Genomic DNA, 25807 nt, shown 5'->3' on the forward strand with positions numbered 1-25807 from the left:
ATGGGATCTGAAAATTAAGACCCCTCAAAATTAAATTAAAATGGAAAAAAATACAGAATAGTTGAAAACTAAGAAAAAGAACAGAAATTAAAAACACACAGCAATGTCATCAGATATAGAACTTCAGAGTTAATAGAAGGGGACATACAAACATCCATGAACTGACAAAACTAGCTCTGAACAGAATAGCAGGAAGCTAGAGGAGAACCGAAGGCTGAAGCATTCTTAAATCCAACATTCAGTATGTAGCAACTATGTAAAACCAGGAAACAAAACAAACCCCACAAAAAAAGACATCAGAGCAGTTACAGATTGGTACAGATTACAGTGATGGTATAAGTTTATCACGTAAGTAGAAATCAACTTGCAGAAAACGTGGATGAAAATGAGCAGCAAGAATTTAAAAAAAGAAGAGCTCTCAATCAGCCATAAAATGCCAAAAAAATCAAAGGGTCAGGAAAAACAAAGGATTACCGAATAATAAACCAACCCAACAATCTAAATACCTGGGAAGCCAGAAAGATTGTCCTCCACTGTTTTGCTGACCAGGTCAAAGTTTTAAGAAAAGCAGTAGAACTGCTGAATAAACTGACATGGGTGGTTACCATAACATTTGCACTTTTCCTGACACTGTCAATTCTCTAAAACCATCACTGAGTAGGAGTCTACCAAATAGAGGTTGCAGAAGTAATACTGGTTTCCCAGCTTTCATGAGAACACAGAAGACCCCAAGAACTAATTGAATCTGGTATCATCAGAAATAAAAGACTCAGACAGCAAGTAATCTGAAAAAAAAGCACTTACCTTTCGCCTTTGTTTTGCCGAATGCATCCCTCAATTATCTCCTTCACTTCAGGGATTGCTACTTTATCGAAGCTGGCTGGCTTGACACCCTGGAACACACAAGTAACAACAGAGAAACTGTTGAATCAATCCACTTCATTTAAGTTTTGATTGTGTTTACAAACCAATTACTTTTACTCCCAGATAACCGGCCTGAATTTCCCACTAGTGCAGATTATAGAGAAATTTGACCCCAATCTTACTGTTCATTTGTTTGTTAGTGACTTTTGCAAATGTTTTTCTCTTCTATTTCTCAGGTACACTTCCAAACAGAAGGCTTTGGCAGTCAGGTTCTCAGTTATGATAGGAGAACCATTTCATTTCCATGGAAGTTACACTGGTTGGAGGAGAGTACACAGACTGGACTGAGAATGAAAGGAAACATTTCCTATGTAACACTAATGCACAAACCCACATAATTAATTTAACAGTCTTCAAAGGACTCTGCTGCTTCCCACAACGTTTCCAACAGGCCATTATATGAAGTAATTTTGGCATAGATTGATTTTACAGGAAAAACCTTAGCCCAGAATGATCCGATTGAATCATTAAATAACTTGTCCAGTGTTTTTTTTATTAAAAAAAAGGAAATTAAAAAAAAAACTACTTTCCTGTATCTGAGCTCTCCCCAGAAGACCTACTATAGTCAAACCACACTCTTGCATCACTGCTGGTGTGAGTTCAGGAAAATGAGCTTAGCAATACAGACCTTTACAAAAGCCCTTCAACAACACAAGTCAATCCTTTCTCCAGTACATGCTAAAGCCTTTGGGGGAGAGCAAAACAAAAATCTAAGTATGGTCAGCTACTCAAATCAGTAAAGCAAATAGGCCATGAGATGTGACCATCTGGGAATTCTGCAAAACACTGCAGGCAGAGAGCCAAACTTCATCACTTAATCATGACCGGCAGCTCTATTTCAGGGGCAATTGTCTACAACAGCAAAATCTGGCACTCAATTTAGTTTGATTCAGCCTTTAGCTTCAAACTCTATTTAAGACAGCAAAATGAGAGAGGACGAGGACATCCTGTTCAAATTCTGTTATCTGAAGAGTCCACGTTTTTCAAGCTGAACAATCCTGAAATCATAAACTTGATACATCTGACCCTGTGTCACTGGTAATTCACAACTAAACAAAAGCTGAAAACCATAGAGTGTGAAGTACAGAAATAAATGAAGGAATAGTACAAGCATCATGATTTGTGTCCTAACCAGAAAGTACTTCTGCCAATATCCTATATGATACTGCTTCCCATCAAATTGGGAACATCAAGACATAACCCTTCCCCTTTCCTGTGTCAGTGGGAAACAAGTCTTGAAACAGGTTCAAGTCTCTTGCAACTACAGACCTTCATTCAACTGAATATGGAGACTTAATACAATAATAGTTTCCATCTACATTTAGATACTTTTTTTCCTCTTGGCCAGAAATGGCAGTATATGGACTTCACATGTTCTCTATCTAAAATATTCTCTACCACACTCTTCCAGGAGAGGGCACAGTCAACATCAACATTAACAGATGCAAATACAAGACTGGGAGGGCACAAGAGTCCAGTCTTTCAATGGACAACAGTCCTATTTGTCACTATGTTTTACAAAGTGTTATATCAGGAATTTTTAGAAGGACAAAAAAGCCCTGCAGAAAGACACCATTTTTCACTTGATAAAAACTTCTGTTACAACAGCACCCCGGTTATCCATTTCTTTGCTCTGAGATTTGCTCTTATGCAATGCTAGCAACTGAAATTCATAAAGCTGAAGAGTATATTGTGACTAGAACAAGCCTCGAAACACAGTGTGTCAGTGAACATTAACTTAATGCTTTTAAAAGCTTCACTGAACATTAAGACTTTGTGGAGATCAATGCCTCAGCTGATAAGGCATCAGACCAAAGTTTGGACGGGTAAGTCTAATACTGTAACCAGGTCGTATCGTAAATCTTCAGCTTCCTAGCAGGACATCACAGAGCCCTACACTCTACAGGGATTTATAAAACTAGTTTTAGGGATCAATAACCTGGTTGCATCTGCTCCTATAACAGATGAGTCAGAGACACCCAGCCTTAATTAAGCCCAAGCTTAAAATATTCCCAGGAATTCAGGTTCCTACATGTAAAGACAGATGCTTCCATACATAAATTAAATGCTCTCTTAGATACACATACATACATGTATAACTGATGCAATAATTATTCAATTGTTTATTGCATATATTTGTACCTAAATGTGCCATAGTTTAACATGTATAAAGTCTCCTAAACAGATCAAGCCCCAGGCATAGCAGCAGCCTTCACACACATTCATTTACACTGTGGCAGCAAACAGAAGATGTCAGATTTGTGACAATCTCATTTCAGACAAACTAAAAGCTGAGAGGAGTAATACAACCGGTACTGCAAAATATTAACACAATGAAGCCAGAACATGAGTTTTCTTGTTAACTATTTTACCACATGCTCTGTTCTTACACAAAGCCTGAAAAGTTAAAGCTAAGAATTAATTTTAGAATCAGTTATTCAGTCTGCTACCCTGTCTTTATCCTGAAAAACACTAAAATCCTGTCCATAATCTTCAGGCCCTTCCATGAGGGCCATTTTCCAATACCCCATTTTGTGAATTCCAAGCCAGGAGTGGAGTTAAAATGAGAAGCCCCCACCAGCTTCCTCCAGCACAGTTTTCATGTTCCTAACAGCTCAGATGATCTGGGAGAACCTCACACTAGGGCCTAAACCAGAGGATTCTGTGTTGAAGCATCTCCCCATTTCTCAGATTGTTCCACAGTCCATGAGAAGGGCTGCCTAAGCCCAGTCTACAGTGCTGGCCGAGTACCCTTCATGCTGAAGTCCAGGTCACTTAAGTACTATCAGCATTTTAAAGCATTTTTATTCTCCTCCAAGCACTAGGGGAAGTGTCTATTTCACAGAACAAGACAGAGTATACTATGAATGACAAAAATCAATAAATCAATGAACCCTTTTCTACCCCGAGCTGCCTGTACACCTTAATCTGCCATCACAGAGTAACTGAAGGGAGGCCAGGCCCTGCAATTCACATAACCTTGATGTGTCCTTAAGAGTATATGACCCGTGCAGCCAAGCATATATTCATCACTTTCTGAACCCAAAGGCACTCTAAGTACCTACTAAGCCATTCAGTATTTCCTGGTTTGCAGCACACTTACTCCAAGACGGGCACACTCTCATATGCCTCTCCTGGTCCCCAGACTCCTTAGAAGACTCACAGGACAATTCAAATCTTTTAATCTACTAGTCCTATTCCCCAGTGGCAGTTTAATGAGACCTAAACACCCAAATCCCACTACCAGCTTTTCCTAAGTTTGTTAGAGAAATAGAAGAGCTCTTGCAGAGAGAGGGGAAAAAAAAAAGCAGACAGGTGTAACAAGCACACATGAAAATCATCAATATTTTCACAAGCTGTTACCTAAAACAGCATGAACTGGCACCGCTGTCGGTTTCTCACACACACCCATGTCATTTTCTCCTTTTTGCCAGCATTTATACAGCTGCATAATGAACCAGATCACGGTATTCATCGGACTTCAAACAAATCCCCCCCCAAAACACCTGCAGCAGTTTCCAGTGAGATGAGGCTCCCCAGCCTGGTTCCCTGCACTGTTGCAGTAGCCCTCAGGCTTACAGAAGGACGTGATAGTGCACTAGCCAACAAGGGCAGAACTGCTTCTTTGGAAAGAAGTGGCAACTTAAAATAAAACCCACTGAACACTGACATTTTGAGAGCGTCTCTAAAACATGGGCATATATGCAGGTAGAACAAAGCACAACTGATGCAAAGCTAAATATTTGGTTTAGTCTCAAGCATAAGAATATATTTCATATTTCATTTATCTGTGATGTGCTAAGGAAGGTTTGTGATTTTATCAGATTTTAATCAGGTAAAACAAGCGTATTCCAAAATTCAACATCCACTTTTATACGGTTATTTGATTCATTAAAGGCAAGTTAAGTACTCATAAAAAAACTAGATTTTTCAAGATACTTTAAACACCAAAGTATAAGCTACCCAGAACTCTTCTTCACAATATCTGCCTGGACATACGTATTATTTTGCATTAGACAGACCACCAATTCCTGGGTCAGTGGTTTAGCATCTTGTTCTAATGGAAGAGACACTGAAAATATCATTTACTTTGTAAGAGAAATTAAGTCAGTGCTGTATAACTTTTACACCAAACCAAAATGAAGACAGAGGATGCGTTACATAGCCTCAGTAATCCTAAATTAAAAAAAAAAAAAAATTAGATTTGGAGTAACAACACAGGTGGAAAACAGCAGAAGCAGTAAGTGTTCCAGCCTTGCTGTTCGGGATTTTACTCTACATGTTAAAAATTACAGGGGAAAAAAGCACAGTCAACTTTAAAGGCTGAAGACTCCAGCTATGCAAACGTAAAGCAGTTCAGCAGATTTCTCAAGAATTGATTCACCCCCCAAAATCCTTTCCTTTAGCTACAGACACTTTACAGAACTGAAATTCCTACTTACCTCTTTAGTGCCATCCTTGTGAGAGCAGCAACAGTGGGAATTGACAATTACAAATATGGGACAGATCTCTCGCTTTGTAAAATCCATCAGGAAAAGAGAGATCCACACACCAAAAAGAGTTAATTAGGTGCTAGTTTCCGATGGAAATCCACTAGGCTGTGGACTTAACGCACAGCGGAAGGAAAGCAGACGTCTAAGTTAGAAGGGAGCATTGTTTTCTCTTTGACACCTCTTGTACTTTTCCAAGTCCAGTACATGAGGCTGCAGAGATTTGAGCTTAATATCTGCTTTTGCCACCCAAATACTCAATAGGAAAGAATCAATAGAAGCAAGAGGTAAGCGTGGTGTCCTTTTCTGCCTGCCCAGCTGGTTGGACGGAGGAGGAAGAAGAGGCAGAGCAGGGATCCTTTACTTCCTGCGTGTCCCCGCCCCCCGGCGAGGCTGCTCTGCCTCTTCTCCACCCAGGCTTTCTGCAATAGTTTTAAGGCTACACGTAGGATAATCGTCCAGTTCACTCCTGCTGTCACACAAGGACACTTTTGAACAGAGGGGAACAGGTCAGTCAGGGTCTTGTTCTGACCCAAGGTTGCCAGGACTAGTTTTGTACAGGGGGATGAAGGTAACTGTTGTTTCTCCTCTTCTACAGAAGCACACGTACAGCTGACTATCATTTAATCCTAACAAAACACAAGTCAACACTAGGATAAAATAATATGTTCCAGCTCCATCCTTTCTGACAATCACATTCTGCTACTATTGGCAACATCACCTGCTTTCCTTTTACTGGGTGCTCAATATAAGGGAGTAGGAATTTGAAGGCGATTTTCAAAGCGTTGGACAAAGTTAGAAAGCTACACCATTGCTTGGTTTTACACCACATGCACACAAATAATCAACGGAGTTATATGTTCTAATACCTCTTGCTAGACTCCAAACCTCAATCTGAAGTCTAACATCTTTCACCCCTCACAGTATCTAGTTTCAAAGAGCCATTGTAAAACTTTACTAATAAAATGAGTTGTCTGCAGCTTCAGGGCTTTTAGGGTTTTTTTTTTGGAAGGACATAGGAGCAATGCTCCTTATTATAAGGATCACATACACCATTTTAAAGTGTGAAGTGCCCAATGGAATTCTGACCAACTAGTGATGATAATCTGTGATAAAATCCAACTTCAAATTATCAAGATCACTTTTCACCCCAAAATACCATACCTAGTTCCTCAAGTATACCACAGTTATACCAGTGTTGTTATACCACACAACATCTATGTTGAGAAAGCAACACTTTTTGATTCTTTACTTGGCTGCTGTGAAACTTTAGAGGGGTCAAGAGAAAGAGGACCATTACAGATTCTGCCATGCTAACTGGGCCTTCCAACTGTTTAGACTTTTTGTAACACCACCACACATCCCACACACACCCCCCAAAAATAAATAATCAACAGTTAGTTGATCTATCATCTCCATTTTAACAGTGCTTACTGGTATCATGAATGAACTATGTTGGAATTTTGCTTGCCATTGCTTATAGATTTTTGTTGTTGTTACAGTTGCACCCAAACCAAACTGACACTGTAGTCAAAGCAAGTCTACTTCACTGGAATAAAAAAAAAAATCTAACATTTTGCACACCTAATTAAGGCGACACTTTTCTGGGGTACACTGCATGAACTGCAAAGAACATTACATGTTTCAGCCTTTAACAAGCACAGGGCCTACCTGTCCCAGTCTAACCACAACTCTTGCTCGGCTCTTTTCAAAGGTGCTGTAACTGCAGAGCCTGAAAGGAATTCTACCGTAACTGATTAATCTTCTCAAACAAAATGTTCTACCGTTGCAGTCCAGAGGCTAATAGAATCAGTAGCAAAGTCAAATCCCACAAACAAAGTAATTAAAGTCTCTATATTTTCTTTTACTAAGCTGTTACCATTCTAGTTTGAGCCAGTCCCAGGCTGCCACAAACCATTAATTCCAGGAATTTAGACAGAGCGTATGATTCCAGTGGAAAACAAGCCAATGATCCTACCTCCTTCCCCATAGTCTCAAAGAAACCCCCAGGCAATGGTATATTTGGCATTTAAATTGGTTTACCCCATGATCTTCTAAATTTTATCACCTGCTATTAATTACGTACCCAGCCCTCAAAACCTACAGGTTTAACCATTTCACCACCTTCTTTCTCTAATCTTTCATCTTAAATTCTGTTGTCTGTTCTAGAAACAATCTTTCAGATTTAGCTCTTTCCATATTTCACACAGGCTACAACTATTTGGTAATTCTCATCCAAGTCCAATTGAATACCTATTGTGAAAAGGAAGACTTCAGTTTAAGATTTACTCAGTGCAAAAGAAATATGGGTTGCCTAAAGAGGATAGATTTTATTGTTTTTGTTAAAAAGAAAGCTAGACTAGTTGAGACTGCAGGGGAAAAGAAATTAAAACAATGCAACACATTTAACAGAAGTGAAAATTTATCTGCTCTGATTTCAGTATTTTCATAGCAATTAATTCTGGACAATTGATAACTCTGTCAAGAATTAAATCGGTAAATCCTGCAGAATAAGCTCTGCACCAGATCAGTATCCTAACAGAGTAAATAGCATTACTGCAATACAAGCGGTAGGAGCAGATGAAAGCTTCCAATGAGCTGGAGTCAGCTCATGAGGCAATATTTAGACTAGGACAGGCCTAGTTTTCTTCTCTTCTGATCAAAACCAATGATTGCACATTTTGAAGCCAATACATTCTAAGCTTGTCTGATCTACCATCATGCAGATCAAAATTCATCTCTCAGCTATTTGAGAGCTCTATGTCACTGAAATAGCTTAACCAGTTGGTCTTCACCCTCCGTGATGCAGGTGTGTAAGTAATCCAAGTCCCGTGATTCTTAAATTTCTCCAGCCCAGCTGTCTTCATGACTTGCAACAGAACCACATATGCCCAGATTTCAAACATATTGTAAAGACAATAAAAACACTGTAGTATTTGTACACTTGCTGCAACCTCACTGATCACAATTTAGAAACTCCTTTCCTCCTCAATTTACCACCTACTTTCAAACAATTGAGGCCAACAACAGTAAAAAAAAAATATATTCCCAAACATACACGATTAGAGCTGTTATACACACAAGGTATATTTTTATTTTCGTTGACACATCCATACTAACTGCTTATTATGCTTAAAAGCAGCACCTAGTCATTTGTACGAGATAATCTTTGGTAAAAAGAATAAAACAGACTCCTGATTTATCTACCCATCGCTCATTATCACCTCTCCATCTGTACTCTACAATGAACTCCAAGCCCAAAAGCTGTAGGATGCTGGCATTGCCGGCTTAACCAACTTCTTTGCCAGTGTCTCAATACTGTATTTTTACTTAGGGAAGCCAGAAAATTTACAGCCTTAAAAGCCTTACAAGGCTGCTATAGCAGGCTACAGTACTGTTGCTTTGTTTCCATGCAGTGAAGTTTGAACAAGAACTAGTTGTAACTCTTCCTAGAAATCCTTGGCTGCAATCCTTTCCAGCACTCTCAAGTGAAAGGCTGTAACAAAGTAAAAACCTGCTGTATCTGTGATAATACTGAAATGCAACTAATGCTATGCACTGAACATACAGCATGCCTTAAAACTACCCCATTAACTAATTATCTAGGCCAACACACAAGGCATTCTAAGTTTTTGCTTTAGTCATAAAAATATCAACCTATTTCAAAAGTCCTAAGGATCTGGAGCCCTTATGACTAGCTAAGCAGATGGTTTTAGTTAAAAAGTAGATTAATCACAGCACCTACTGTAACTGCAGCAATTCTAATGAATAGAAGAAATTACTCAAGCTCTAGAACAGGAAATTTTGTAACTACAATGCAAGACACAGTTCCTTAGTGTACAGCTGGCAAACAGTTCGGATATTGGTGCATGTAACGGTGAAAAGGGTCTTGTTTAGACACACGCAGAATGAGGATAGAAGTTCTTCTGAAACAACAGTGAAGTCTGATTGGACACGAGTGGATGAGGCACTAACTTTTCAGTTTTTATTCTTGCACAGAAGCACAAAAGTAAGATCAGTTTAATCTATCGTGCACAGTTCTTTAACCTCTCACCAAGGAGCAGGGATGCTGCCTGACCATCTGAACCAGAATATGCAGCAGTGAACATCTTGAGCTGAGTGACCCTCTGCTTTACTGGGACTTCAGCTTGGAAATGGCTTTCAAAAAAAAAAAAAAAACCAGACATGCCTCGACACACATTTCAGTGCTATAAATTTAGAAATGCCGCAGTGACACAATACTAAAAGCGTCTTTCTTCTATTTTCAGTATGGAAAAATACATTTTTGAGAAAAAAATAAAGCAAACTATATTAGTTGCATTCTCTGCTTTAATCGGCGACCATTCTGATAGAAAAACGTCATCTAGTACTCGTTTTTAAGTTCAAGTACAGCAACAGTCATTCAAAAGCCACAGATTAGTTCCAGTGGACTTTGAGCTGAATTAAAAAGAATGATCTAACACAGGCCACAAAACACATTTGGTACCAGAACTAGCCCTCAGAAGAAGATACCTACAAAAAAGCCCAGGATAGTGTTGCAAACACTGAAAATAGTGCACAATTCAGACAACGCACCAAGAGTCATTATCCTTTTTATTTTATGACTTATTCCAATAGGAGTGAAGGACTTCTATTTGTATACCAAAAGATCCAACAATTTCAGAGGGTTGTCCTAGAAAGTATCCCTGCTATTCAGAGAACTTTATGATGGTGGTAAGGTAGAAATATGCCTCTTAAAGAAGTTTACCTTAAAACAAAGTCACAACCTTATAGTGTTAGGAAGCTTCTAAATACTTAAAATGGACAGAGAAGCAACAGCCTTTTTTCCTCTGTAGCACAAAAACATGATGCATAACAGGCTACAGAGTTTCTTAGATATATACACACACATTTTAGCCTGTTGTGTCTCTCTATTTTTAGGAATAAACAGTATCTGCAAAAATCACATTCAGCTTCAGTGACCTTCACTCTTCTAACAGAGAAAGAAACAAAAGCATTCAGAGAGGCATACGTCCCCCCATGTCACTGCCTGCTCTGGCAACAGCTCTGAGTAACCTGGGAGGTAACTTACAAACGGTTTATGTAAAATTTTGGTGGAGTTCTGGCCTATGAATCACATAATAACCTCAAAATAACTTATTATTACTCAACTCCCCTGCGAGCTTCCACAAGACTAAAATTTTCCTGGCCTTATCCCATTCCTGCCCCTGTGCCACTACAGCAGTACAGTTGGCAGGACAAGAATTAGCAGCCCACGCGTTCTTAATATCAGTATTTTTGACTAGTGGCACTATATTGTCAAATAACATTAAGCTATCAGTCTTCCCACAGTAATGCTTCAGTGAGACATTAATGGTTCTCATCACACTGCAAAGCCAGCCATTTTAAAAAAAAACTTACCACCTCCTTGTTCCTAAGAAGCCATCTTCCCATCTTTTGTCAAATTACAGTAACCTCAGTTAATATAAGAGCTAAATACACGTCAGGACAGAATATGAAATTAGTATCACAGTTTTAAGAGGCCCAATCCTTAATAAAGATTTTTTAAATTTTTGAACAAATTGTTTACTCAGTATTCTATGAATTTATTTAGGTTTCTAAAAATACATTTGGAAAGTCTGCAATATAATGAAATTTTAGAGTTTCAATTTTAAAAATACACTAGATCTTGCACCTCAAATACAGCTCATGTCCTTCGCCCCCCTTTTAATTCCTGATCATCTGAAATCATATCCAATTCAAAATTGCTGAAAGACACATTCCAGGCTCAGCAATGAATAATATAAATCAGAAATATCTCCTTTCACTTCAAACCAAGTTTGTTTTACAGCACCAATATTGACAAAACAGTTTTAGCTGTAATCTAGAAGCTTTTGATGCTGAATAGTACAAATGCCTCTAAGATCAACTCGTAAAAGTGAGCTACTTTTAGAAAGGAATTCAGTTGAAGGAGCTTTTTCCCTTTCCAACTTCAGATATCATCTGCCCTAGCTCTGCAAACCATACAGCATGCTATATATCTCAGAGTTCAAGCCGATGCCTGCTTTTCCTTACTTAGATCTTCATTTCTTAAAGAGGAGTTCTCATCTAACATGCAAAGCTTCTTAAAATATTAATGTTTCAGAACCTGGAATTCTCATCTTCCGTTTTTAAGGCTATATATTTCTGAATTGATGAGTCAGTGACTGAACCTCCACCCAGGAGGATTCTTCACTCTTAAAGGCGTTCCAGCAAAATGCCTGCAGCCAAGTTGAACAGCTACAAGATGCAACTGGTAGAAGCTTAAGCACTGTTTAGTCCTTCCTGTGTGATCCAGAGGAATTGCACATGATGTGCCATTTTTTTCCATTTGATACTTAAGTACCTAAAGTTCCTTCTTTCAATGAATACAATTCCAAGAGTTTGCCCTTTCTTACAATTAACCTCTTTTCTGTGCTTGGTTGAAGGTTCGTGGCCTTTCAGTATGTGCTTTAACAAAAGACTACTTGCTCTGTTTAAAGGTTACTTCCCCTTACTTTTCCATTGATTTTTCTCCAATGCTTTTTTCTTGATAGGAGGAGTGCCTGTATCTACGTGAACCAGGTCATGAAATCAAGTTATTCAAGGTAAAAAACCAGAGTTTTATGTGTGCTTTAAAAAAGTTGCATATTATTTGTGGGAAGCAAAAGGGGACATTCATTAAGCACTGCAAGTAAAATTAATCATAAGTCCAAAGGTTAAGCAGTTATATGTGCTGCCTAGGAGCACTCAGGAGGAAGAAAAAGAGAGCTGAGATACTTTGCCCATTGCATCTCTAGTGCAGATGAAGTCGTTGACTAGTCTAGACAATTACGATGCCTGACTTTTAAGATACTAAAGAAAAGATTCATTTCACCTCAATTGACCAAACTCCAATGTTTTTTAACTGCCTGGTTTCCAGCCAACAGAATGACCTTCACTCTAACCAGTGAGCTTCAGTCCCCACCAGTTACGGAAATTAAGGATCTTTAAACCAGTCAGACACTGCCTGGTCAGGTTACTCATTAGGTACCTTGTTCCCTTGGGCCTTTTTTTAAGCTCTGTAGAACAGAGAAGAAAAATGTTGTGCCCACTCTGTGGAACATTTCAGATGAGAACTTTTTTTTTTTAACAATCAAAATGCAAAATACTTTTTTTTTTTTTTCCCCTTTCTTTCTCATCTTAAGGCCAGCTCAGAAGGCAGACATTTGTTTACAGAGAAGAGACTGGCTTTTGGTGAAAGCAAGGATAAGTGCAAAACTTCACTCTGTCAAAGTAAGCGTGGAGAAAATTAAGTACAGAGCACAAGTCCCTCAGGAGAACTTAAAAGGTAAGTTTATATAATGGGAAGGGGGTGAAAGAGAAAGGGGAGTTTTCTGCTCACATTCAGCTGATAAGTACATTTGAAACTAAGGATGGTCTTATAAACTTTTTTGCAATTAACAAGTTTAGCTTTTTATGTTAGTGGTAGGTATGCAAGAATGAGGCAAATCTGAATAATAGACCCATTAATTGTCTTTTTACTAGTCCTGGGACTAGTCAGTCACCTAAAAAATTTAAGACTTGGGATATCCAAGTATTAGAGATTGAGTAATCAGTACCTCTACACACTTCTGCATGGGTTACATTGGTCTCACCAGAGGCTGAGACAAAGCAGCTGAAGCTACTGCAGTTAAATTATGCCTTCACTGCGCTGCTTCCCAAACAGACTAAATTAAGAAACCATACTTAAGATGTCTGTTCTATAAATATCTCTGTTTTCATTTAAATGCACATGTAGCCCATTTCAAATATCTCATGTGACAAATTGTTTAATTGAAATATGCACGGAACAGGTCAAAGAAAGAATACCAGTCTCCAAAGAGGAAAGAAGTCAGACAGGGAAACCTTCCTGAATTTTACCATTTTTACCATTTCTTTTTTTCTGTGCAAGTGAGTATGTAACAGAATTAAGTATCTTGATTACATTTTGTATTGGAACTGTCTCTATTGTTTGATATGGTGCAAAACTGTAAAGAAAAAAATAAAGGGGGGACCTGTTCCCTAATCTAGTAGCGTATCACACAGCCAGTTGTATCTGCACAAGAAGGCAGAGGAGGAAAAAAAAAAAGTAAATCACAGGAGCAGGCAAGACTACCTTAATAGAACATCTTATTTTCAGTTAATTACAGGTTTATATGGTTTTTTTCTGAGGCCCAGTAGACTGCAGTAAGTGTCTAGTGGATGCACTCAGTCCCAGATGAAAAGACATACTGGTTAAACCTCAAAGGACATTTCTCCCCCCCCGCCATTCTAATAAGGTAAAGAAATTGCAACTCCTGAGATTTTTTAAGTACTAACTACTAATTTATTTGGAACCATTTCCAAAGAACAGCAGAGGACAGCTTCAGCAAAGAAAGCAGATTTTTCTGAGACAAAACTGCAACATTACGATTTAATGGAAAAAAAAAAAAGGAAGGCTAAACTCTTTATGCTTAGAGTGACACAAGAGAGATCTCATTTCCTTTCTTAAAAATATCTGCTAGTGCAAGGGTCTGAACTGAGTACGCTAGAGGATGCAAGTAAAAACAGAGGTCAATACTCTGTGTCAAACTTCCACCAACTTCCTTACCAGAACTTGTAAAACAAAGTTCAGCATAACACCTTGAGCCCTACAAATTGTAGGCAGTTGGGATTTCTTTTAAGCTAGGCATTTACCCAGATTCTTCTATTGAAAGAATAATTCTTCTAGTTAAAGTGAGCCAGGAAACCAAATTTAGTTGCCCTTCTGTTTTTTGGGGGGCAGGGAAAATTGGGGAACTTTACGTTAGTAAGCCTTTAAGGAAAAACAGGAACTTTCCAGTAAGATAATGTAGACAAGATAGACAAGCATCTTGCGAATAGCAGACTCATGCAGCAGTGCTGTTAGCCAAGATGTGAAGCAACAATAACCGCCCGAGCCAAAAAATGTCTCATCTTTTGGAGGAACCTTTAGCCTTTAGATCTGATATCTAGATCTTTGCTTGCCTAACTGTATTATTTGATAAGAAAACTGCTTCCAACCATGAGGGATGACCCTGAACAGAAGAGGTAGAAAGCATAACCGAGTACCCAGCAATCTGGCAGACACCCCAGCACTGCAGGATCTGGGCATCAGCTGGAGCAATCCTTATCACAAAAGGTGTAAGGTCAGAATGCAATGTGGCTGAAGGTCATCTTAAAAGAGAGACCAATGCACAGCCAAAATGGGAGAAAAGAACATCAGCGGGTAGTACCAAGTCCAATCCTGAGAAGACACTCGGCATTAAGAAACCTTTTACAGCCTTCTGCCCTAAGCAATAACAAGGATTTAAGCTAATGGAGCAACTCTGCTTTTTACTAAGTCTAATAGTTACTGCAAAGGGGGCGAGGGAAATCAATTAATTTATATACATATCACCCTCACTGAGTGGCTGCACTTTTTGATCTTATTATCTTTGGTGTTTCAGTAGTTTTAAGCTTCCACATACCATGCCTGTCAGTAGCAGAGCATTATTATTACCTTTCCCTCTGGTCTCTGTGTATGCGTCTAGATAAAATAACCCTTTCATTTAAGGCACAGCAGGACTACCGCCGCTACCTCAAAATATTCCTAAACATGCCTAAGAAAGTAGCAAAATAAGGTGTTTAAATGGAAATGTTAAACATCTTCCACAAACCACATTCACCTGTGTTGGTAAGTACTGTTGAAGTCACCTGCACAGGACATTTTTCAACTCCAGCCTGTTATCTATGGTTCACACATAGTCCTTTAAGTACCAAATTTCTCAACTGTTTCACCTCTCAGTCACAACTGCAGATATTGTCTCAACTCCTGAAGTCTCCTTTGAAATGAAAGGAAATCTTATTTCTTTAACAAGGAGGAAAGGACAAGGGCAGAAAGCTACATGGCTCTTTTTCACATCGATTCACATAGCTTTCACAGAATGGTAAAAAGAATACAAAGTGTATTTTATTTCATTTTCATAACATGGTTCTGTTTTCCACCTTATAGAAGAAACACTGAATTCTCCAGTATCATTTAAGATAGGCTTGTGCTTTATAATATTGTTTTTTCTTCACTGAAAGCCTTCCTTGAAATTTATTCAAGTTTTGTGAGTTTTTTTTTGTTTTTTATAAACAAACTGCTTTATAACTACAATGAAATAAACAAACAAAAATATACCAAAGCACACAGCCTTTCATTCTCTGCCTAGAGCAGATAAATGTACATTTCGTTTTATTTACTTTCCTGCCTTTTGCCCCTTCTGAAAGAAAACAAGATTTCCTTGATTTTGTATCAAAATTTTAGATCCCTCAAGCAGTAGATAAAACAGCAGAAACATTCAACAATTACATTCAATATGTGAACCATCAGCAGGAGAGTAAAGTAGAAGATGGTGCTGGATAGACCAAAAAATTACTAGTGTTTCTCATCTACTTAGAAGTTCAACAGTAAACTAAAAACAATGGGGAGAAAGAAACATCAAGCACAATAAACAAGTGGTAAGTTAAACCCCGGTAAGTCTCTAGATAAATTTGCCCACTACAAGCCCCTACAAGGCTTTCCATTTGCTGTGTAGTTCACAGAGCAGGGAAAAGACAGCTCTTTAAGACCTGGGGACTTACAAGCCTCAAAAAAAGGCGGACTCTCAAAAGCCAATTCTCACCACAGCCCAGTTCTTAGCACTTCTAAAGGAATGGGTAGGGCAGTTAAAACAGGTGTCTGTTCTGAGAAAAAGTGCCCATCCAAATTATTCTGCTTTGTTTCGGGCCAAGACATATACCAAAGCACATCATAAGGTCCTACTAAGACTGTTTTGGTAAGATAGTTTTCTTTCACTGATCCAAATAGCTTGCAAAACAGATTACTCTGTAAGCATAGTTAAGGCTAGACTTTATCCTTGCTTTCCCTCTCTATTTACAAAATTACAGAGAAGTCCACCAACATGCAAGAAGAAAAATACTCTGCATGTATAAATATAAACTCACTCTAACATCTGTTCAAAAAACATTTATTCCTTCTGTCTTTCTCCTTTTATATGCCCCTCCTATATTCCCCTTCAAATAAGGGATAGTCTTTTATTTCAGCATGCCTTCCTTCAGACATGACAGGACATGAAGACCCTTCCTTCCACATCTGTAAGTCAGTAATTCTATCTGCCTTTTACAGTGGGAAGCATCAGGAATAAGAGAGCTTTTTTTTTTCTTTCCCAAAGCTAAGCAAGTCATTTATTAAATCCCCAACTTCTCCAAGATAAAACACACAAAAAGATTAACAGGAATTCACTTGTCTATGGAACAGAGAAAGAGGTAAGTTTTTCCCCTCTCTTTGCACACCCACACCTGTATTCTGAGAAATCCAATGCAATTTTTTACTTCCCCAAGTGGCCACCTCACTATTCTTTCTGAATGCTTAGATCAGAAGGTTGAAGGTGTGCAGTTTGCTTTACTACACTGGTATAGTCTTCACAACACTGTTTTAAAGATCACAAAGTAAATCTAGCCATAATCATTCTGAACCTGTCTATCACTATGGGTCTGGTTCCTACATTCAAGGTCTGTAGGTTGCACTTAGTCTAACCAGATGAGCAAACATCTGCTTCCCTTCTCAGCTTTCCTTGGTTTCACTGGCAATGCCTCCACCACCACTACACTCACCAGCACTTCTCAGGAACACCTTCCTGCCATTTATCAAGGTTTTCCACTGCATAATTATAAGTGCACCTGACACACAGTAGCCAAGGGCCATTCAGAATTCAGTAAACTCTTAACTTATGGTCACTCTAGGTAACAATTTATGATTTGCCTTGGGAGTCAGCTAAGTCAAAGTGCTCTGAATTTGCAATCCAGCTTTATTTCAGAGAACAAAGTTACCAGCTAATCTTCAAGACCAAAAGACTTCCACCATCCCCCCTGTGGCTTAGAAAATAATCTGTTATTATTCTAATGTGTTTGGTTCTTTGGTTTTGTGTTTTGTGTGTAGTTTGTTGTTGCTTTTTTTTTTTTCCTTAAAACCCTATGCAATACCTCCGTATGTATTGAAGGAAGAGGATGAACACATGCAAAGATTTACTTCCATTCACGTATTTTACAGGCTTCTGACTGATTGTTTGGTAAATTGAACCATCCTATAGCTTTCCACCCATCCCCCAAAAATCTCCTCAGCTATTCTTCCCCACCCACCCAGCACCATGCTACCCAGCTGTACTCCTTTGCTGCTAGTAGTAATAGCTGTAGAATCAGAAGTGAGGAGGGACTTACGCTGGTCACTCGACGGTAGATCTGCGCAGCATTTTGGCACTCGGAATAAGGATACTCAGACGTGGCCATCTCTAGCATACACATCCCAAAAGCATATACATCAACGGATTCATCATATTTCTCCTCATACATCTCGGGGGCCATGAACTCTGGGGTACCTTAAATTAAAAGAACGATTCAGACTCTAAATGTCTCAAAGCGAGCAGAGGCTGCTGGCGTTACTCACCGCAGGAGGAAGCGGATGGGCAGACCTGTGAGACAAGAGAAAGTGGAGGCAAAAAGAAGAGGGAGGAAACCCTTAGTCACTGTTGCATCAACGTACTTTGTGAGTCTTCCATTGCAAGGCCTTTATGAAATAAGAATGGCACGAAAAGGACTGATGCAACTCCTCGTTTATGCTTGTTAGTTAATACAAGTATCCAAACAGACTGGGTCAGGCTGGAATCAAATGGAGAGGAGGGGATAAAAGCAGGGAACTGTAGACTAGCCACAGGCTGCAAACCAAATACTAAGGAGGGTTAAGACACTTACCTTTTCTCCCTGTAAGAAAGAAGGTACATTAAACCTTGTTCCAAAAAATTACCTGACTGCCCTCTGCTGCAAAAGAAGTAGTATTGGTAAGAGCCCACAGCTAGTCTCTGACCTGGTGCTCTCCATCTACTTGTTGAAGTAGAATGGTTCAGGAAAAGCCTTGCAATGAAAAACTCTGTTGTTGCAATTATAAATCTCCATGAAAAAAGGATAAAAAGTAATTTTCTGCAAAGGCCACTCACCAGAGCCCTTTTCTTCATATACTTACCATCCCACCTGCAGTATATTTATAGGCCTACTGCAGATACAGGCATTAGTGAGGGACATCCTACAGTCAAAAATACTCAGAAATACAGAGAGATTGAGTTACAGGCATAGAGCGTGAGATTCAACAAGTCCCATTTAAATAGTGTGCAGAAAATTATTGCTCAGTGAAGCATCACAGCGTCCCCTCTGTAAGCAAAGGGTCCACATCGTATGATCAGATTTACTTTAAGCCAGAGATGCAAGTTTGCTTTTTGTAAATTTAAGCACAGAACTATTTCCTGCAAACACCACATTCGAGACAGTTTACAGATCATTCTAGAGCCACATTGCTTGTTTTCATCACACTAAACCAAAAAAAGAGGATGCAATTGCACTCATTTATCCAATGGCTAACCGTTAACAGATAGCTTGATATGAAATAGTAATTTTCCAATGATAAATTTGAGCATAAGTAGTGCATGTGTAAGAAAATATATTTGTGATATGGTATACTTTTCTTGCCTATTAATACTTTGACTTTGTTATGTAGCAGGAAATATTTCAGCCACAGCTTGCAAGATAATTTCCCGGTATATATACCATTGATCCCATCTAGGAATCTAGCATAGGACTGTTGAGTAATACTGCATTTTAGCAAGCTCTAAACACTGAGAGTGAGAGCAACTTCATTCCCTGTAGCCTATTCACCCAACTATAAAAACAGAGCTGATAAAACCAATTATTTAAAGAATTCACAAAAAAGACTACACAAGTTCCATCAAACCAATTTAGGAAAAAGGTCATTAGTGGATACATAACAACAGAGCCAAGTACAAGGCAATACTTCCCCGATGCACCCTCCTAACTTACATAAAAATCCACATTCTATACACTCCCTAAGGCATTATACCACAGTCTGACTGTGATATAAAAGATATATACTGACTTTCTTTAGTTTGTTTACTCAAAGTGCAAGAGATTTAATAGTAACCCCTGCTAACAAAAAAAAAAAAAATTGGCTGTATAAATTAATGCTAGGCTATATATCAAAATGGTGTTTGGTCACCAAAAGGCATTTCTTGAAGCATCATATTAAAGCTGGTATTTATATGTAAGTCAAGAGCGGTTTTATCAACAATGTTGCACTAAACTGTTGGGTAGGGCAATGAATCTATATTCCAAAATACTTAATGTTAATAGACAAATTTCAAAAGTACAACAAAATCTTCAACATGTGATCTCATCAAGAACACAGAATGACCTCAACAGCCAAGAAACAAAGCCTACATGTTTCCAGGCTTTGACCACGTAACCTTTGAAACCATATTTTATAAGAAAGCTCGTGAAAGATTCAAGTTTCTGAGCAGGTAGACTGGCTCACCAGCCTCCAAAACAGAAGAGGCTTACCTATCACACTTTTGGCAAAAGAAGCTCGTTTCAGGGTTGCCAGACCGAGGTCTCCAATCTTGACTGATCCAGTGGGGCCAGTAATAAAGATGTTATCACATTTTAAGTCTCTATGAATGATGGGAGGGGTGCGCGTGTGTAGAAATTGCAAGCCTTTCAGTATCTGACGGCACCAGCTTCGCAGTACTTTAATTTTCATCACTTTAAATCTTTTCAAATACCTAATGGAAAAAGTAACAGAAGTTTAAACAGGTTCTGCTAACAAGTAGTAGATTATGCTGTATCATTTGCTGTTCTGAAGTAAGAAAGCAACAATTAAAGAGAAGCACAAATTTCAACTTCACCTTCTAATTTAGAATCTACTTGGGCATTTTAAGACTTCAGAGGAGCTGAAGATGGTTTCCCCTCCTAAAACTTAAGCTGTCCTACTCAGGATTTCTACCCCCTTTCCTCTAGCCAAGGGACTATACTGCTCAAAGAGCAATGTAAAATGCTTGATCTATAGCTACTAACTCATTTGCATACCAAGTCACCTTATGGTAATTTGGCAGTTGCCTTGCTAAGTTTCCAGGCCCTGCTTCCCTGACAAAGAGTTAAAACCTTATGCATTGCAACAATCTTGTATCTATTCATTTAAGATGGTTTTTTTCTTACCTACCTTTTATTCTCAAACTGCTTAAATAGTTATAACCTTTTCATTAATTAAATGTAACTGGGAGGGAAGGTGGGGCACTAGAGATGAAAAGCTAACAACCATCAAGCAAGTACAGAGTTGTTGCAAACTATGCAAGAGCTCTGAAGTCGTTATCCCGTAGTTATCAATTAGTCCAAGCACTCTGGTCAAGGATTCCAGGTTACACTTTAAACCTGCTTCAAATTTACTTGAGTTGTCACGCAAATCAGAATTCTTAGACATCACTTCCCTGGTGTAGGATGGGGTTTGGTGACCGGAGTCTGACTGGTACTACTCACTACTTCAAAAGCATGGACAGGTATGGACAGGGCAGGGAATTCTTTAAAAAGCTCTGCCAAATAATTGACCTATGACAGGATTTGATTGCTTTTCCAGCAGTGTATTCTATTCTCACAACCCCTCTTTGGGCAAAACAATTTGAATTCAACTGCTGTTGTTTTCTTCCTTTTAAAAAAGTATAGGCTAAAATACATTGAGAGAAAAGAACTAGGATGGTTTGAAGACCAAGGACTCTTATCTTATACAGCTAATGTTACTCAGATAAAGACCAGTTTCATACAACCACAAGACTGGTTGTAAATTCTGTGATCACCATGGAGTCTAACAACTACAATCTTAAAAAAAAACCAACTCATGTTCTGTGGTAATGTGCAGTCTCTTTTGCATACCCACTTAATCACGAGAAAAAGTCTTGATGAAGTCACTTGAATCAATGCCAATATAAAAATGCAGTATATTAATCCCTTTTACTTTAATTTCTCCAGTTCAAAAGAAGATCTGGAAAATCAAGCTGTTAGCAATAATCCTGCTGTGAAAACAAATCTGTAAAAGCAATTGGGACCCAGTTCCAGAAAGAAATCAAGTCTCAAAACAGAATGTAAAGACAGGCAGGGAAAAAGCCAAGCCAAGGAAGGAGACAAACTGAAGGAGGTTCTGGATCACATCAGCTACCACTTGAATTCTTGCTATTGACAGAGCCCTCATTCATCTCTCTTGTGCCTGTTCCAAAGATCACATGGTAGGGGCACTTCAGTTCAGCATCTGGAATCCCTAATTACATTCTTGGTTTGAAATATGCTAGTGTACTGCCAGCTTCTCACTGTTAAAGGATCTGGGTCCAACCATCACCCAGCAGTGATGCTGTCATTTTTCCATAACACTGTCGTGAACTAAATCACATGTCACTTAAAGCAGAAACCATTTTAAAATGGAAGCATATATAAATGCATAAAAATACACAGACAACCCTACCAGCCAGTATGTTTTCAGTTTTCCTAGTATCACAGGGTAACTCAGGCTTGAAGACACGTCAGGAGGTTTCTAGTTTAAGTTTCTGCTCAAGGTAGGGTCAGCCATGAAGTCAGTCACAGTTACTCTGGGCTGTATCTAGCCAGGTTTCTAGTGTCTCCAAGGACAGAACCCTCCAACATCTTGGGGCAACCTGTTCCACTGATTATCACTTCTGAAATAGCTCCTCCTTGTATCAACCTGAACCTCTTTTGTTTCAGTTTATGTCTGTTGTCTCTAATCCTCCCATCACACACCACTGCAAAGGGCCTGAGTGACTCCCTCATATGTCCTGGAAGACTGCTGTTAGGTCTCCTCTAAAAGATCCTCTTCTTCAGGATGACCAAGTCCAGCTCCCTCAGCCTCTCCTCACAGAGCAGGTACTCTGACCATCCTGGTGGCCCTCCATTAAACTTGTTCCTGTTGTTTGTCTTGGTTGGGTTTTTTTGCAGGAAGGCTACTGACCTGTAGCATCTCAGCTCAAGGAGCCATAGGAAACCCTACTAAGTTAGCAGAGGTAGTTATGAGGGCATGTGTCCTACCAGACAGCTGACATGGATTTAAAATGGATCACAAACACACACTACAGCAGCTTCAGACAAAACTAGTGCCTGAGACCTAGGTCAGATTAAAAATTGCTGAGTTCTTTAATAATATAATTAAAACTTAAAGCAGACAGCTCCATTTTTCCCCAATATTTTAATTCCATGAGAGCATACAATATCAGAAAGCAGTTTAATTCCTTACAGCACTTGAGTTTTAAAACTTCCATTTATATGCAGAAGTTCAGGGACTTTTCTTCATGCAAAATTAGAAATTTGCCCAGACAGCATTTGAAAATAATGATTCCACAATATTCTAACATTATTTATGTGTATGTATATCTAAATGTATACAAATACATAAAAAGGAGGACATTTTAATTTATGACCAAACTTTTCTACTGTTCACTCTTTTTCCACATCAAGTGACAACAATGTCTATGTCCCGAAGTCTCAAAACAAGGAAGGTATCACTTGTATTAAATGCAGGTAATGTAAACATACTGAAAAAAGATATGGAAGTAATACTCAGTCAGCCAGGTATCAGAAGCAAACAGAAGCATGCAGTGTAAATCTAGGAACGACACAGGTACATGAAAAATTTACTGATATTAAATTTGTCAAACCAGGAATTTCTCATATAGTTTACTTGTCAAGTCTCAAGTGAAGTGGACAAGAACAAACTAAGCCACAATTATAACACAAACTATACAACGTAGGGGAAAAAAAAAAACTCAGGAGCCTACAGTTTAAAAGATCTTCAATTAAAGAGTCTATTATTTCTTTCTAACTAAAATAAAAAGAAAAAGACCTTCATACTTAAGAGTACAAAATAATCCTACAGCTGGCAAATCTCAGGTACTTCTTCCTATCAGCTCCCTACTTAATAACTTTCTGTTATTACTTATCTTGCTTGTGCCACCATATAACAAGCCAATCCAAATATTAAAATCTGTGAGGGGGGAAAGGAGTAAGAAAAAAAAAGTTAAATACAACACTACATAGCCTAGTATAAACTTAGGTAACTTTAAGGGCATCTGTATAGAGCTGTAAAACTTTTACTTTAATACTGCTCTGAAAAAGCACTTGACCTTATTTACAGTATTTTAGCTGAAATACCTTAAACAACCTCAGAAAAATCCTCCCTGAACATATGGCTAAAAACTAAGTTGCAGTGCCCTCCAGTACTATTTCAAGAGACAAATACTTCCCTGTAATTTCAGCACAGACTCCCAAAGAGCCATTTTTTCCTTCTTTAAGTATGTCCATTTGTGGCTATCAATAAGCATCGTAAAAACACAAGACATTCATAGGCTATTTTAACCAAATAGATTGCAAATTGTTTCCAGCTCCTACAGCCTGCTTACACATTTCGGATTTAAATGCCTCTCCAAGACTTAAATAGGCACTGAATTAAGAGAACGACCCACAACCCCATGCATTTCAAATGCCGGCAGTTTTATTTCCAGGCGATTAATGGTGACTGGGTGCTCGCAAACAAGCTCGCAGCTCTGCGAGTTTCTGCAGTGCAAGACAAAGGCGTGATTTCAGTAGAATTTCTCACAGGCTCACTGTACCACTAGAGGGCCCTCTCGGCAGCTGGATTTGCTGGTGCCCACTTTTAACTTTGGCTTAAAAATAGACCTAATTTCACTCAGCTACTTCACAGGTTGAAATTGCAGGCGTCTGCAGAGTTTTCTCTTAGGCACTGCTTCATGAAGTTTCAGCTAAACAAACAGGCGGCGGTGGGTTTTTTTTAAATATATTATTTGTACTGTAGTAATAGCAAGCTGAGGTGAATTAATTCCCGTTTTGAACTTTACAAACCCACTCGTGCTAAATGGAAGGCAGCTGGAGAGGAAAATGAAAACCTGCAAGAAGTGAAAATAGAGCATTGTATTCCTGAGCTCACAAAATCTGCAAGTTTTCTGCATGTGCTTACTAGGACACTGCAAGAAAGATTATGACAAGCTTGCTAACTTCAAGGATGTTCTACCATTCCCTGCAGCACCAGCAAGACTCCTCTTAAACAAGAGCTTCCCTCCAGAAGTTTAGCCCTCAGCAAAAGGGCTCTGTTCTAATCTATTCTGAAATATGATCTATTTCTAGTGCTCTGATTTTGTACGAATGATTCTTATATGCTTTGACATGCCTTAATTTACTTACGTTTTCAATGTTCCAGATGTCATGAGTTCCGTTACCAGAACGATACACTTTTTTCCTTTGACTGTAGACTCCCAGGAATCATAGAACCTGACAATATTGGGATGCTGAAGCCCTTTCAGCATCCCAGCTTCCTCTTTAAATCTTTGTCGCTCTGACTTGGACAGCTTCCGATCCTAATGAAAAAGAAAAGGTAGGTGAGAAAGCTTCGCTTTATTTCTTACTCAGAGAAGCAGCAACTTGAGAAACAGCTGGGTACAGTCAGTGAACAAGGAAGAATCAGTATTCTTAAATGCCATTTTGTTTGCAATTACCCTTAAATACACAATTTAGAAGACATTCTATTACAGTCTTTATCATATATTTTTCCTTACAAATCTGCTTTTGAGGTAAGAACTGTGAGTCCGTAAATTATCTGCTCTTCCTTTTTCCTCCTCCTCTAATAAATTTGGTCATTGCCTGACTTGAGGTGGATGGGAGACAATGTCCTCAAATATAAGCTTTCAAGAGTAGACAAAATTGGATCATTTAATGCAACTCTCTCAGATTGTACAGAATAATAATCTTTAGTTATTCCTACATGTATAATATCCACACCACCGGTAACAGATTGCATTAACCCTCCATATAGGGGGTAGAGCATCAAACCTCTCTAAGATATAGTATGCACTGTAAATGAAGGAGGACAATGAGGACAAGAAGTAAATGACTTGGATTTTCTTTGATTGAAAGTATGACCTCATGATTGAGCAAGTTTCCTGTAATCTACCATTAAGGAAAACAAAATCATAACTCACATTAGAGACAGAAAGCAATTTTTTTGCCAGAGACAGATCATGAAAAAGCATTCCTGGACAACACTGTTGTATTATCCACCAACAACTGGCTATCAGATATCATCAAGCCTCTGAGCAGCTATTGCCAGAATAAGCTGCACATCTCAAGAGAAAAGTCTCCGTGGGTCAGTGTTGTCAGTTTACCAAGGTATTACCAACGCACTGGTGATACCAGTCAGGTTGATCAACTGACATAAATTGGATCCACATGCAGTTTGTATTTTAAAAAAACCACCACATTTCAGGAGCCCAGAATTTTAGAATCATTGTTTCTAATAATTACTTAAGAATAACCAGTGACAATCTTGTCAAATCTGAGTAGTAATTTTAAGTCACATCATTACATATTTCCTTCTCAATTAAAAGGAAGCAGCAAAAACCTGCAGGGTTTACTTATACAGCTCACAACCTCATATTGCCCTCCAGGCA

General features: G+C 38.7%; 1 protein-coding gene across 11 annotated transcripts in view; it reads right to left on the reverse strand.

Annotated features, from left to right (window-relative positions):
- Positions 1–25807, reverse strand: part of WNK1 (WNK lysine deficient protein kinase 1) — a 103646-nt gene that overhangs the window by 44362 nt on the left and 33477 nt on the right. For all 11 annotated transcript variants that reach the window (XM_014937336.1, XM_014937333.1, XM_014937332.1 and 8 more), the window contains exons 2-5: positions 24546–24718; positions 19857–20077; positions 17673–17830; positions 805–893 (exon numbers count right to left, since the gene is read on the reverse strand). In XM_014937336.1, the coding sequence (XP_014792822.1) occupies positions 805–893; positions 17673–17830; positions 19857–20077; positions 24546–24718 (641 nt within the window). The remainder of the gene's footprint in view (positions 1–804; positions 894–17672; positions 17831–19856; positions 20078–24545; positions 24719–25807) is intronic.

Source organism: Calidris pugnax, unplaced genomic scaffold, assembly GCF_001431845.1.
Source record: "Calidris pugnax isolate Ruff unplaced genomic scaffold, ASM143184v1 scaffold1, whole genome shotgun sequence".
NCBI lineage: Eukaryota > Metazoa > Chordata > Aves > Charadriiformes > Scolopacidae > Calidris > Calidris pugnax.